Source organism: Dermacentor silvarum, chromosome 1, assembly GCF_013339745.2.
Source record: "Dermacentor silvarum isolate Dsil-2018 chromosome 1, BIME_Dsil_1.4, whole genome shotgun sequence".
Taxonomy (NCBI): domain Eukaryota; kingdom Metazoa; phylum Arthropoda; class Arachnida; order Ixodida; family Ixodidae; genus Dermacentor; species Dermacentor silvarum.
Window position 1 is genome coordinate 183522595 of NC_051154.1, and position 15977 is coordinate 183538571.

Genomic DNA, 15977 nt, shown 5'->3' on the forward strand with positions numbered 1-15977 from the left:
GTTCGGTCGCTGTTGTACATGTTCGGTGACCATTTGCGACTTGTCTTTGCTGTCGTATATGGATGACTGGGATGCCCAGAGGATTAATGTGTGCACCTCAATGCCCTGCCAAATGCCGTCTGGTGCCCCACCTTTTACCTCATGCTGCATTGTTTGCATTATTTTGTCATACCGTATTTACTCGAATCTAGGCCGACTCCGATTCTAAGCCGACCCCCCCAAAAGTTCGAAGTCCGAAAAAAAAAAAAAAAACTTACCTCGAATGTAAGCCGAACGAAAAAGCGAGGACAGCATTCGCAAAATAAAACAGCATTTATTAAATTTGAACATGCCGAGCTCATTCTATGTCACCATCGCTGCTAGCCTCGTCGCTATCTTCCGTACTGCTGACATCTTCAAACAGTGCGCTATATTCAGTACCATCCAGCGCATTAGAGATGCTGCATTTTTGGAAGGAGCGCACGTTGCGGCGCACGCAAAAACAATCTCCCGTGGCCCCCTCCAACGACAGACCGATGCCGAAGTTCCGCCCGGCTTGAACGTTTGGCGATGCCTCTACGGCTAGCACAACTACTGTATTTACTCGATTCTCACGCTTCCTCGATTGTAACGCGCACCCGTTTTCCGTGAGGAAAAAGTCCTTTACCAGTACCGCGCACCTCATGCTTTCAAACTGAAATACAACTTTCTGTCATTTGGAAAAATAGATTTCCTCCCGATGCACTGATGTTGCGATGAATAAAAAAAACTCGCAGTTTCGCCCGAAAGGCGATGCATCGAATGCGGTAGCAAATTAGTAGACCGCTATTAACAAACACGGTGTCACGCGCGCTCAAGCAAACATGAACACATCTCGCTCGTTGACCGCGGAAACGAACTGTCAAAACGCTGGAGACGAAGCGCGCCTTCGTGCTAGCATGCCTCTCGCTTCAACGCGGCGAAAACACGGCGCGCGGCGGACTTTACCCGTCGCAGATTGCATTCAAGATAGGGCCAAGCCTGATCGTATCGCCGGAGTGGATCGTCGCAGATTACGTCCTGCTTCGGTCCACTGAAACCGTTCCGCATTGCTTTGCTGGCGAAAAAACTCTCCTTCTGTTTGCGCCAGTCCCGCTCGGAAGTTTCGGATTCCCCGAACGCCCGTGATGCGGCCCGATTTCTGTCCGTCTCCGCACAGATGATCACTTTCCTTTTAAATGCGGCATCATGATGAACTCGGTACTTCATGCTGATAGATAGAGCAGACGCTGAGAACGTGAAGACAGACGGTAGACTATTGCCTAAGCACGTGTACTGCAGCACACGGAGGAAGCTTCCGCATGCTACGGTAGCTAGGCACGACGCTCGTGCGAGGCGGCCATTTTGAAATGCCGACGCAGATTTAGGGTCGTGTTGAAAGTGCGCGTTAGATTCGAGTAAATACAATATTCGTTTAGAAAGCGGCACTGTAGTGGCATCGCCCATTTGGTGCCATTACGATAACGCCACCCGCGCGCCGATGCTGCACCATACCGATACTACCGATACGACGCAGGTCAAAATGGCAACGTCGCTCGTGTACTTCAGCTGGCTACTGGCGCGGCTAGTAGCGGCTGCGATACTGACTTTTCTAGATGGCGCTAACTATGCACCATATTTATCAGTTTCAGTTAAAAACTGGCGCGTTTTTTAAAATCCTCGAATCTAAGCCGACCCTAGAGTTTCGTATGTGATTATTTGAAAAAAACTATCGGCCTAGATTCGAGTAAATACGGTAGTCCTTTCCCCATTGTAGTGGGGCAAATAAATGATTGTTTCGTTTCTAATCATGCTGTTTATTCACCTGCTTTATTTAATTTTTATTTTCTCTACAGCTGCCAGATATTCTCATGCTTTTGGGAAAAGTGAAGCTTCAGAGAGAGCAGTTCTCAACTGACCCTGATGTCAAGGACATTGTTGAGATGGCTTTGAATATCTACGAGACCTGCCGGCAGGTAGCCAAGCCAAATCACAGCGTGGATTCTGCAGTCACTCGCTATCAAGCAGCTCAAGAGGCCATCGAAAAGTGCTGTGACTTGGTACTATATATATTTGCAGTTTTTATTTTTAGAAAGTTCATTGTTCTTGCTTGTCCATTTTGTCAAATCCAAAAGTTGTATGATCCGATTCTGCTGTGGAACCCCGCTTATATGCAATGTCCTGGGTTTTGTGACATTAGTGTAGTCTTGGTGAATTCACCATAGAACCAACAGAGAACACGTGAGAAGTACTGCCAGCTTCCAGCAGCTCCCTCGCGGCGTCTTCTCCATCGGGAAAGGTAGAGCAGCACTTTGGATGATGATGATGATAAGTGGTTCTTGAGGAAAGGGAAAGGTTGACGCTATCTTCTGCAGCCCTTGAGGGAGCACGGCTCAGCGCCAAACTTTGGATGTGCAAAACTGCGACTGGTTTCCGGGATTCCTCCAAGCTTCCTTTTACACCGAAGCTGTATATGGCTAGGGCAAGTTCTTTGTTCGCGAACACTCCGCGAACTGGCTTGGCGCTGCTCGGCGTGAACACGTTCGTGCCACTGCTCACGTGTTTGTCGTCGTCTTCGTCCCCAGCTGACTCCGTTGTTGCTCTTCATTCCGGCGTGGAATTTGACTTCTCTTCTGTCGACGTAAAGGGGAGGCCGCGTTTACGAAAGAATGAGCCATTGCTTAAAGGGCCTTAAACCACCTTAGATTTTTTTGAACATTTTCAAGTAAACACGCACATCGAGTTCAGAATGCCGTCACAATCAACGATGCCAAACGCTGCAGCGCTATGCACTGCGGGTGCACCACAAAATAAAAAAGAACTACAGTGTAGACTGCTTATAACGTAAGTCGCCACCCGCCGGGGTAGCTGAGTCAGCTAAGGCGTTGCGCTGCTGAGCTCGAGATCGCGGGATCGAATCCCGGCCGCGGCGGCCGCATTTCGATGGAGGCGAAATGCAAAAACGCCCGTGTGCTTGCGTTGTAGTGCACGTTAAAGAACCCCAGGTGGTCAAAATTAATCCGGAGCCCTCCACTACGGCGTGCCTCATAATCAGAACTGGTTTTGGCACGTAAAACCCCAGAAAGAAGAAGAAGAAGAAGAACGTAAGTCGCCGGAGCCGCGAATATCTGCAATATAAGCGGTACTGCACTATAACCAAAACAACAATTTTCAAGCCCTGCACGTATGCAAAACATGTAGACCAAGCATGTAGACATGCCTTGTACTATCCCGCGCACATCGTGATTACGTTTTCGCCAGCGAGCTGGCGAAAACATAATCGCGATGTAGCCGGTGCTCTTCAAGTTCTACAGCTTTGCACCGAGTCAAAACGAAAGAACTGTTTGCCGCAACCACTGCGGAAAAAACCGTGACCGCTATCGATGCGATTCTGAACGGCGACTTTGTGATGCTGAAGGCATGCCCCCGACGCACGCACTAAGTCTGGACAAATTAACTACCATTCGCTGCAACAACTGCAGTCGAAACCGTGGTCGCTATCTGTGGGATCATCGATGGCGACTACGCAGTTTTTTAGGCACGCGGCCGACGTGCGTACCAAGTAAAAGTGAAACTACTGTTTGCCGCAACCGCTGCGGAGAAAACCGTGGTCGCTATCGACGCGATCATGGATGACGACTATGCAGTTACGAAAGCCCGCGGCCAACGCGGTGTTATGCGTAGCGGTAAACGCAAGAATACAGGCTTTAAAGACACAAATAGGCTCGAAGCGTTCCAGCGTTGCTCTCATTCACGTACGATTTCAACTGATGGCTGTGGCGATGCGGACTCCGCCGCTTCGTTCCGGTTGGACGCTAGCACCATTCTTGCTCTTTTGCGTCGCACATTTGCAGCGCTCCTCGCTCACCGAGCTCCGAAAGTAGTCCGAATTAACCGATGTGCAGCCAAATAAGTCGAACGAGAGTTTGATTGCATTGAACAATGCATACGTCGGCTGGGAGCAGCCGACGTTGAGAAGCATGCTCGCTGCCGCCCATGCCGGCGAGATTTTCCCGCGGAAGCCGCATTATAACTGGTATTTCGTCTCACGCAGCTGCACTGTAAGCGGTATGCGTATACATGAAGTTCTATGGGAGGCTAAACGGGAGTCGGAAAAGGCCGCGTTGTAGCCAGTTCTGCACTATAAACGGTTACGTTATAAGTGGTCTATACTGTAACTAGTATGAAAACTATAAAAGACAGTAAAGAGAAAACTAAGTTGAGCTGTATTAGTAAATTACACTTCTACAGTACCAAAAACTCCACTCTTACCATGTGAAGAGGCTTGGTAAGCCAGAAAAAACACAAGATGGGTGGCAAAGTCTCCTTGAAGTTCTCGCACCAACTCCTTGTGACGTCATACATTTTTTACTTCACCTGCTCAGGCCTAGTTAATTGTTTACCGAAAAAAATTTAACTGCACTACATTCTGAAGGAGCCAAAGACTGAACTTGGAAAGTTTTGAGGACTTCACCTGTGTTACAATGGTCCAAATATAAGAAAATACTAAGAAATCCACGATGTCAACCGGATGTAGTTAAACCTGCTTATAACAAACCTCCATATAACAAATTCCTGGATATAACGAAGTTTATAACCCATTTGTACGGCAGCCTCACTGCCACCGATCGCTCCACGGCGCCGATATCGTCGCTAGGCCTTTTCCGGTTCACTTCAAAGCTAAAGCGGACGGCACTTCGGAATGAATCACCGACGCTCACAAGCCGCAATATTGTTTTGTCGTTGTTATCGCTGTTCACAATAGTTGTACACAAAGAAGCAAAATACGCTGATATTAGCGTCGTTGTTGGCTCGGATGCGAGCACAGCCAAGCCGGTACTCTCCCGTCGGTAGCCATGCACTGCAGCTGATCTTGACAAGTATCGGAGCTCTTGTTCGTATTTAACGTTTGACAGTGGATATCGTTTTTCATAAAATGTACAATTTATGCATCGCTTTATCTATCAGAAATTATTTTGCTTGGAACAGAAGCTGCAGCCAATGTCTTCGTCGCTGGTGGCACAGGCGAGCAGCTTCGCGGTCGTCGATTGACCTGTCGGTCGTGCGGTGGGTGGTGCGCCGGCCGAACTGCCGTCTACTTTGGACACCTCTCACACGGTAGACATTCTACGGCACTAGAGGGCGGTTCGCCGTCGGTATATTTGCCGCTAGCGTGGACGTGCCTTAACTGGAAGTGGAAAGTGTTTTGAGAAGCGCAGTGGCGATGACTTATGTCACGTAACATTTGGAGGAGGACTCGGCGAGGAGGAGACCAGCCGACGAGGAGAGTAGCGAAGGAAAGAGCGAAATGTGTGAAGGCCGTGTTTCAATCATCAAACGTGTGTAACTCCGATACTACGGCACCATTTCGAAAAATTCTCGCGTCTACGTGTTCGTTGTAGAGTCATGCACAACTGCAACACCACAACTAAATTTCGACCTCTGTGTGGTTTAGGGTCCCTTTAACAGAAGTGATATGCAAATGTGTGTGTGTGTACCTATCGTTACAATGACCACCGATCAGGACAATATGTTCGTACCTTTGTTCAAAATTCTGTCACCCCTCTAAACAGCTTCGCTGGCCATCCACCTTCACAGAGTTGAATGGCTCATGATTTTTCCATGCGTGCTGTCTTCTTATCCTTCGTTTTCCATCCGCCTCTTCACCTTGCTCAACCACCACCTGTCTTTATTGCTTCGTTGGCATATCATTGCAGTTTCTCTTTCGGCATTTTCTTAGCAGCACCTGCTCCCGTTAGTGTTCTTGGCAATATGTCACACCCAGTGTCTTCGTACAGTGCGCAGAGCGGTTTTCGCCACATACCGTATTTACTCGAATCTAGGCCGACTCCGATTCTAAGCCGACCCCCCAAAAGTTCGAAGTCCGAAAAAAAAAAAAAACTTACCTCGAATGTAGGCCGAACGAAAAAGCGAGGACAGCATTCGCAAAATGAAACACCATTTATTAAATTTGAACATGCCGAGCTCATTCTATGTCACCATCGCTGCTAGCCTCGTCGCTATCTTCCTTACTGCTGACATCTTCAAACAGTGCGCTATATTCAGTACCATCCAGCGCATTAGAGATGCTGCATTTTTGGAAGGAGCGCACGTTGCGGCGCACGCAAAAACCATCTCCCGTGGCCCCCTCCAACGACAGACCGATGCCGAAGTTCCGCCCGGTTTGAACGTTTGACGATGCCTCTACGGCTAGCACAACTACCGCATTTACTCGATTCTCACGCTTCCTCGATTGTAACGCGCACCCGTTTTCCGCGAGGAAAAATTTGGAAAAATAGATTTCCTCCCGATGCACTGATGTTGCGATGAATAAAAAAAGTCGCAGTTTCGCCCGAAAGGCGATGCATCGAATGCGGTAGCAAATTAGTAGACCGCTATTAACAAGCACGGTGTCACGCGCGCTCAAGCAAACATGAACACACCTCGCTCGTTGACCGCGGAAATGAACTGTCAAAACGCTGGAGACGAAGCGCGCCTTCGTGCTATCATGCCTCTCGCTTCAACGCGGCGAAAACACGGCGCGCGGCGGACTTTACCAGTCGCAGATTGCTTTCAAGATAGGGCCAAGCCTGATCGTATCACCGGAGTGGATCGTCGTAGATTACGTCCTGCTTCGGTCCACTGAAACCGTTCCGCATTGCTTTGCTGGCGAAAATCCTCTCCTTCTGTTTGCGCCAGTCCCGCTCGCAAGTTTCGGATTCTCCGAACGCCCGTGCGTGATGCGGCCCGATTTCCGTCCGTCTCCGCACAGATGATCACTTTCCTTTTAAATGCGGCATCATGATGAACTCGGTACTTCATGCTGATAGATAGAGCAGACGCTGAGAACGTGAAGACAGACGGTAGACTATTGCCTAAGCACGTGTACTGCAGCACACGGAGGAAGCTTCCGCATGCTACGGTAGCTAGGCACGACGCGCGTGCGAGGCGGCCATTTTGAAATGCCGACGCAGATTTAGGGTCGTGTTGAAAGTGCGCGTTAGATTCGAGTAAATACAGTACTCGTTTAGAAAGCGGCACTATAGTGGCATCGCCCATTTGGTGCCATTACGATAACGCCACACCGCGCGCCGATGCTGCACCATACCGATACTACCGATACGACGCAGGTCATAATGGCGACGTCGCTCGTGTACTTCAGCTGGCTACTGGCGCGGCTAGTAGCGGCGGCGATACTGACTTTTCTAGATGGTGCTAACTATGCACCATATTTATCAGTTTCAGTTAAAAACTGGCGCGTTTTTTAAAATCCTCGAATCTAAGCCGACCCTAGAGTTTCGTGTGTGATTATTTGAAAAACACTATCGGCCTAGATGTGTATGTGGACATGTACATTCCTGAGTTTTGCGAAAGTTAAACTATTTCTGAAATTGATCACCTGAGAATTCCACCCTAGCACATATGGAAAGCAGAAAAGCATGTGCGAAAATCGAACCTATTTGCCACAGGAAGGCCACTAGACTTCTCAAGTGTCTGTCGTTGAGTTTCCGGTCTCGGGTGGGTCGTCTTATCCGACAGTTCTGGCTACCACCTCGGACAAGGACATTGTTAAAGATGCTGCTGTGTTTGTTCGTGGATGGGTTGAATACCATCGACTATATTTGGAGATTTGTCTGTGCTGGTGGTGACGTCGTAGGCGACCACCTTGTAGGCATAAGTAAGCTTAAAAGACTGCTCTTGCTGCTCGGCTAAAAAAAAAATCCATAAAAAGTAAACCGATTTTAAAAGTCTGTAAATTAGCAAAGAACGTTATAGAATGCTGGCGAGCGTGAGTCACGATGCATGGTATAATAAATCTCACCAGTGAAGTCTGATTGGCTTCCTCAATGGAGTATTCTTTTCGCATTTATTTTTTTGGGGCAGTTTTGGTTTTTTGAGTCCTGCAGTGTATAGGCTTATAGCAAATTGAAGCTCCTCGCAACATGTTCACGTGAAACCGTGAATTCTTGACATAATTTTTCTTCATTGGATTTTACGACATTTTCGTGTGGTCCTGAGAAGGTCGTATAATCGGGGTTCCACTTTATGTATATTTTCAGTTCTAATTTTGAAAAAATTCTTAGTTTTTGTTTCTCCATTTTGTCCAAAATATAGTTTAACTTCTTTTGGTGATTGTTCGCATATAAGTTTTCCTGTTTCTAGGTATCCTGCTTTACTTCTGTCTAGAAGTAAATACTGTAGCTTTTGTTTTCGTTTATTCGTGTAAATTGTTGTGAAGAATACAGTAAAACGTCTTCATGGGATGCGTGTGTCCATCATATATAACACCCGAGTAACTTCGAGAATGTGGCAACAAGATTTCCATATTTGTGTGACGGTTGCGTCAATGGGCATAAAATAATCAGCAAAATAATCGGAACTCATTGAGACTCATTGAGCAAAGAATCCTCCTGATGAGTAGGTTATGGTGCATAATATTCAGACTCTCTTCCTGCTGTCAAAAGTGGAAAGTGAAGCTGTATTTTTACATCAATATAATCTAAATTGCAATTGGATAATATTATTTAGTGGAAGTAAAGTTAATATGCTACGTAATTGAATGCAGTCGTCACGTCGGCATCTGGTATATATTTAGACACAAAAAAATTTATGGAATTTGTTTGACTATGTGAAATTTATCGTAAAATTTGACACAATCAGTCAGTGCTACTTTTACTTTGTTGCAGGGCCAACTGCCGCCATTGAGAGCTGAGCGTGATGCGGCCTCTGAGGAACTTCGGCAGCAACTGCAAGCCCACAAAGAGATCGCAAAAGATGCTGACCAGGCGAATAGTCGCAAAGTCCTGCATATCAAAGTGAGCTGTTAGTGTGGGTGCTTGGTGTTGGCTTTCAATGTCTGTCATTTGCAAATTGTATTGTTCACTTTTTAAAGCAAAGCTTTATGTCTAGGCGAAATTGTATGTGGCCAGGCGAATCGCCTGTGTACAGAAAACTATCATCAGCATTGGCGCCCCTCGGTTTGCGCTCGTGTTCGTCGTCGTCGTCACGTTATATCTTGATAATATTTCAGTCGTATATTGAGAATACGGTTAAACCTGGATATAAAGAAATTGACAAATTCTCGTAAAACTTTGTTATAAAGAGGATTTCGTTATGTGCAGGTTCGGCACGAAAATTTGAAAAGAAACGCTTACCATATTTACTCGATTCTAAGGTGCCCTCAATTGTAACGCACACCCGTTTTCAGTTTTGGTTGAAGCACTCATCCTTGGAATGTTGCACCAGGTACCGCTTGCGTGGACGCGTGTCATTTCGCACAAGCGCGAGGCATCGAAAAAGAAGAGCGAGCGTCACTATGACGTCGTAGTGTCGTATAGTGTTACAGTAGAACCCCGCTGTTACTTTCCTGGGGGCTGCGTTTTCCCGGCTGTTACGTCGTTTTCGGCCGGTCCTGGCACAGCTCCCATAGAACCCAATGCATTGGTAACCCCACTGTTGCGTCGCAACTGTGGGACCGTTCACGCATCATACGTTGCGAACTGCCACCCCGCGCCGGCCCGAGCGGCCATTTTGACTTTTCATGTCGCTTGTCTTAGTGGCTTGACGATGGCATTGGCCGCCCAAAGTGCCGGGGGCAACAACTATGACGTATTTTCGGTTTCCGCCAGCAAAAGTATGGCCCTTGAGATCCGTATTTGCTATCTAAAGATGGTGTTTATGACGCGTTGTGGCCCTAAAATTGGTTTTGGCTCATAGATGGTCCGTATGAAGTCCAAGGGCGTTAACGCAGTTGCCGTGCGCCGTATGCTGTATGTGCGAGCCAGTGAAAACTTGCGAGGGGAGCTGACGACCGCGTCTAAATCTCACGCGCGCACAAGAAAGAAAAGCAGGGAGGAAGTGCGCCTTCTTCCATTGCGCTCGAGGCACCGGCGAGGGAGCGAAGGGGGAGGGGTAGGTGAGCGGCGTTGTACTGTACTCTGGCATCAACTGCATACTGCGCGGCGGCGCGCGGTCGTGCGGGCCGTATCTTGAAAGCGATCTGCGTTGGGGTAGAGTCTAGCAGTGTAGGTGCGTCGGCGGCTCGTAGCTTTGTGCGTGCTGTGTTCTCGGCGCTCAGTTTGCATTGAAGCGATAGACAACAGCATGAAGGTCACTTTGCTCGCTTCTCCAGCGGCGCTTCCACACGCCGCCAGCGTTTGACAGCGCGCGCGCTCATAGAGTCTGATGTGCCACAGCGTGTACCAGCGCGTCGGCTGGAAAAGGAGACAGTGCCGGCTTGGCGGGCTAGGCCAGCTGCAGCAAGCGGCAGGATCAGGTTTGAATGAAGGGAGGGGGAAAGGTCACGCCCGCGGCGACTAGATCGCCGGGTCGAGGGATGCAGGCCCGCCTTGCACACGCACGCACTCACACGTGCGATCGCTTCGCATTCCGTCGCGGCGGAGAAGGTGCTTCCGGTTGCTGCTCGCGCAAAAATTACAAAATCTGGGGCGAAATCTCTAGGTGGTCTGAGGGGAAAATTCGTTATATCAAGGGGGTCTCCCGCTGCCACTTCGTTACGTAGAGGTCTCAAATACACGTGCTTCTATGGAGTAACGGCGGGGAATAGAAAAACTTCGTTATATCCAGGAATTCGTTATATGGAGGTTCGTTATAAGCAGGTTTAACTGTAATTAGAGAAAAACAGGAAGTCTGTAAATGCTTCTTGAAGCGTAGCGCTTCTAACTTTTCTGGTGTACACGGCCAGTAGCATCTCCTAAATTGTTTAATCTAAACGCTATAGAATTCTAGAAGAAAGCGTTCTGCGATTTTTAGCCAACCAGATGCTCTTCTCATTAACATCTAGCCCTCCTTCCTTTCTTTCCTCTTTTTCCTTCCCAAGCAGTTTTACAAACATCCTACCAGCAGATATATTATTCCAACTGGAACTTGAGAGGAAGCTTTAGCAACAACCGAACCAAATTTGATAAGGATTGTTGTATTTAACCTGTTTCTCTTAGGCTTTTTTTACGGTCCCGTGAAAAGCGTATCAGCGGGGTTCTACTGTATCATGTTAGTGTGAATTTCCACATTTTTCTCTTAATTTCAGGTTACACTTATACATTTTTTTAAGCAGGTATGCTATATTTGCTTTGTTGCTATGCATATTCTCTTTCAGGCCTTTCCTGTTGCCTCTAGATTTTTTGCCCACATGTGTGAATGATGCGACTTTAGGACTTAACGAGTGCTTCACACAGTCATTTTGAAACTCTCTCTCAGTTCATATTCATTTAGCTAATGTATGTGGAGGTTTTGTAGCATTGCTGTACCACATTATTTCACTAGAAGTTTAGAGTGGCTTTGTCTGTTGAAGCCCCTATGACGAGTGTTTTCTTTTTCTTCAGGTTGCCTTGACTGAGCTGGAACGGGCCTTTGGTGAGCTGCTGGCAGTTTCTGTAGATTCCTCATTGGACATTGCGGCTGTCCCTCTGACCTTTGATGAACTAAGCCAAAGCATTGCTAGACTGAAGGTGAGAGCAGTATTCATAATAGATTCTTTTATGAATATTTTAAACTGAAATTAAGCTAAACGTTATGCATGGAGCTTAAAAGGTCACGCTGACTGATTAGTGGTTGGGTCATTGGCTTATCACATAGTGCTATTGTTCCCAGAAACACAGATCTTTGAATGGGTATTCAGGATTGGTGACTTGTTATACACAGTGCAGCTCTAAATTGGGAACATTCAAGTACCGTATTTTCTTCTGTATAAGACAGGTTTTTTTTTTTTCTAAATTTTTCGTCGGTGCATCTCATAGAACACTTATGTACGTTTTCTTTTTTTTTCCGGGAAAATTGTCGTCAAAATCGGATTCGATGTTATGTCCACGCAAAGCGCGCTGGTTGATTTAATTGCTACGGGTTCTGTGCACGATATCGAGGTGCTGGGTTCCTGAGTGCCGTGCGAGAAGTACGGAGCAGCAACGCAAGCAGCGGCAGGCTGACAGCGAGTCGACTGACCCCGAAGTCGTTGCATCTGCAGATCGCTGTCAAGGTACCGCGTGCGCTAGTTGCTACCAGAGTACAAGCCCCCCAGCCCCCCTTCCTCCCGCGCTTCTTTCCCGCTTGCTTCCCTTGTGCGACGGTGAGCCGAATCGCGCACGCTTTCACTCGCACATACAGCATTAGGCGCGCGGGGACGATATGTTATAGCACTTGGACTTCATACGGTACATTGCGGCAACCACGACGGCAGAAATGCACCTGGAGTGGAAATCTTTGGCACCCATACGTGTGCGCATGACCCGCGTTCATTGAGTGAAACGTCGCTGTATTTTTTTAAATCGCTTACCGAATAAACAGGTGCATCTTATACACCGGTGCTGCTTATAGACATTTTTGTCCAGAAAAACTGCCATTCTGAAGGGTTGCGTCTTATAGAAAGGTGCGATAATAGACTGCAAAATAAGGTGGTTTCTCATACAAAATTGGGAGAATACCGTATTTACTTGAATGTAACACGGCTGTGATTGCAATGCGAGGGGCAACTTACAAAAATTATGGGGTTTTACGTGCCAAAACTACGATTTTATTATGAGGCACGCCGTAGTGGGGGACTCCGGAAATTTGGACCACCTAGAGCTCACGATGAATGTTTGCCATATTCGTTGCGGCGCACGCAAAAGGCATCTCCAGTGGCCCCCTCCAACGACGGCCATTTTTCTTTTCAATGCCTAAGTCTTGCACGGCTTGAACGTGTGCCGATGCCTCTACGACTCGCACAACTGCCATACTTACTCGCTTCTAACGCGCCCTCGATTTTAACGTGCACCCGTTTTCCGTGACGACACAAAAGTCCTTTACACTACTGCGCGCCTCATGCTTTCAAACAGAAATACAACATTGAATAAAAAAAGTCGCAGTTTTGCCCGAAAGGAGAAGCATCGAATGCGATAGCAAATTAGTAGACCGCTATACGAAGTAAGGATAGCAGTTTTATCGGCCATATAAACTTGCGAACATTCGCTTGCTAAATAAATTAACAAGCACGGTGTCACGCGCGCACAAGCAAACATGAACATATCTCGCTCATTTACCACGGAAACGAACTGTGCTTCTCTCTTCAAGGTGACCTACCTGGCGTGCCGCGGACTTTCTCCGTCGCAGATTGCTTTCAAGATAGGGCCAAGGCGATCATATCGCTGAAGTGGATCGTCGCAGATTACGTCCTGCTTCGGTCCACTGAAACCGTTCCGCATTGCTTTGCTGGCGAAAATCCTCTCCTGTTTGCACCAGTCCCGAACGCCCGTGATCCGGCCCGATTTCCATCCGTCACCGCACACACGATCACTTTAGTTTTAAATGCGGCATCATGATAAACTTGGTACTTCATGCTGATAGAGCGGACGCAGAGAACGTGAAGACAGACGGTAGATTACTATTGCCTAAGAATGTGTACTGCGGCAAACGGAGGAAGCTACGGTAGCTAGGCTAGAGTAGCTATGGTCGACGCGCGTGCAAGGCGGCCATTTTGAGTAAATACGGTATTTGTTAGGAAGCGGCACTATAGTGGCATCGCCTGTTTGGTACCATTACGATAACGCCATGCCGCGCGCCGATGCTACAACATACCGATACTACACAGGTCAAAATGGCGACGTCCCTCATGTACTTCTGTTGGCTACTGGCGTGGCTAGTAGCGGCTGCGATACTGATTGCCCTTGCACATAATGTTTTCAACAGCTTTCGTCTTTTAATTTTCTTTTACTCACAACATGTGCGCGACATATTTCTGTGAAAACTTTGTCTGTTCAATATGCGTGCACCAGCGCGCCATTGGCACGCAGCAATTTTGTTTTGGCGAAACACGAGTACAGTGGAATCTCGATGATACGAATCTCACGGGGTTACGAAAAATGTTTGTATTAGCCGAAATTCGTATCATCGAAACACAATTAAACCTAGCTAAATTAGGGTGAACTCACTCAGGCACACACACGTAAAGAGCATTTACAGTACAGACCACTCATAACGTTACCGTTTATAGTGCAGAACTGGCTACAACGCGGCCTTTTCCGAGTCCCGTTTACCCTCCAATAGAACTCCATGTATACGCATTCTGCTTAGAGTGCAGCCGCGTGAGACGAAATACCGGTTATAATCCGGCTTCCGCAGGAAAATCTCACCGAGAAGGGCGGTAGTGAGCACGCTTCTCAACGAGGTGCGCCCAACGATGGGAGAGGAGATCAACGAGGGCGATGCATGAGTCCAAGGGCGATAAAATCATCGCCGCGCGCCGTATGAGCGAGTGAAAGCGCACGGGGGACGCACGCCTTCACGGAGAGCGAATGCACAGCCGAGAGCAAACGCGACTTCCGTCGCGCGCAGGGCCGTGGGGCTATGGGAGGGAAGGGGGGGGCCACGGTGTGCTGTGGCACCAAATGCGTGTCTTGCACGGTGTAAGTGGTATCTTGCAACCGGGTGCAAGGCTAACTGGCGACGCAATCTCCCACGCGAAAGGAGCAAAGCGGGAAGGCAGCGCGGGAGGGAGAGAGAGAGAGGGGGGGGGGGGGGGCTTTTAATCTGCCAACAAATGCGTTTTTGTACACTCGGCCACAATATATTGTGGGGGGGGAGTGCGTGGCGTAGCGGTCCTTCTCTCCTTCTATTGTCGCAGCCCTGGGGTCGAGACCGACGCTTGCGCGCATGCGTGTCCCTCCGTGACTGCAAGCGTGCATGTTCTCGTGCTTGCTCTAACTGCCGGCGATATCGGAGTGTAGTCGCGAGGTGGCGGCTTGAACAGTGAGCTGGCATGCGTAGATGTCGCCTCTTTTTGTCGCATCATGAGCACGGATCTCCCGGTCGCGAATGGAACACCGCAGTTCTTGTTTCTGCGTTGCGCCTTTTCGTGGCCAATCTTCGATCTTTTTCTTTTTCTGAATGGGGCGTTCTCCCACAGAAGAGCGTGGCAGAAAAGGCGCTCTATAGAAAGTGACATGCAAGATTAAAATAAACCTATTTCCGTTACATCAGCCAAGTTTTGCACATCGAAGCCGCCACAGTGCCAATCGCAAGAGGGGCACCTCGCGGCGACACTGGGATATCGTCGGCGCACAAGGAACAAGCGCGGAAACATGCACGCTTGCAGTCACAGAAGGACGCGCATGCGCGCGAGCGTCGGTCTCGACACTAGGGATACGCCGCTAGGAGAGGAGGACCGCTTCGCCACGCGCTCGCGCCCCCGCAATATTTTGTGGCCGAGTGTACTTTGCGCCTGTGCCGGCTGTCGGTGTTATCGCTCGCACCGTATCTTGAAAGCGATCTCCGCACGGCTCTGACCTTTGTATGCGCTGTGCTTACGCTGCTCAGTTTCCGTTGAAGCGAGAGACGGCCGCGCTTCCCCTAGCAGGCGAGGGGAAAAGCACAAAACGAAAAGCAACAAAAGTGCCACTGCTTCAAACTCTTCATGCCCAGTCGCATGCTCCGCGCTGTCCGGCGCCACATCCGCGCCTCTGTACCAAAAGAGAAAGGGAGAAAGCGCGTGACTGCGCGCTGTTCTCTTTCGCGGCCGTCGGTGGGGCGGCGAGCCGGGATTGTATGATCAAGATTCCACTGTAGCAAGAAAATTGCGGTTTATTCACTGCTTTTATTAGCAACGTATCGCAAAACAAAACATTCAATACACGACACAATAATGTAGAGCTAAGTTTCTCATATACTCAGTACAGACGGGCACACTCTGTACTGCGCTTATACATGCATAACACAGCTTCCTAGAATTTTTCATTACAGAAAATTGCTAGAGAGACCATGTTGATTTGCTGTGCACAGTGCAATTCTACAGAAACATTTTTATCGCAACATTCATTTGTGATTAATAAAAATATTGTCAAGAGCACCAGAGCAACATATTTCACATACCAGTAAAACCAGCTTGCTTTTTTATTCCATACAATTGGTATATTCCCTATTCCAAAAAAACCTGCTATAGCTAGTAAATTTTTTGCATACCTCACCTTGTGCTAATGTGTCGATACATATTT

The 15977-nt window shown here is 48.2% G+C and overlaps 1 protein-coding gene across 5 annotated transcripts in view; it reads left to right on the plus strand.

Moving 5' to 3' along the window:
- Positions 1-15977, plus strand: part of LOC119436507 (serine/threonine-protein kinase 31-like) — a 222350-nt gene that overhangs the window by 100338 nt on the left and 106035 nt on the right. For all 5 annotated transcript variants that reach the window (XM_049658155.1, XM_049658154.1, XM_049658156.1 and 2 more), the window contains 3 exons: positions 1854-2057; positions 8685-8813; positions 11340-11465. In XM_049658155.1, coding sequence (XP_049514112.1) covers positions 1854-2057; positions 8685-8813; positions 11340-11465 — 459 coding nt within the window. The remainder of the gene's footprint in view (positions 1-1853; positions 2058-8684; positions 8814-11339; positions 11466-15977) is intronic.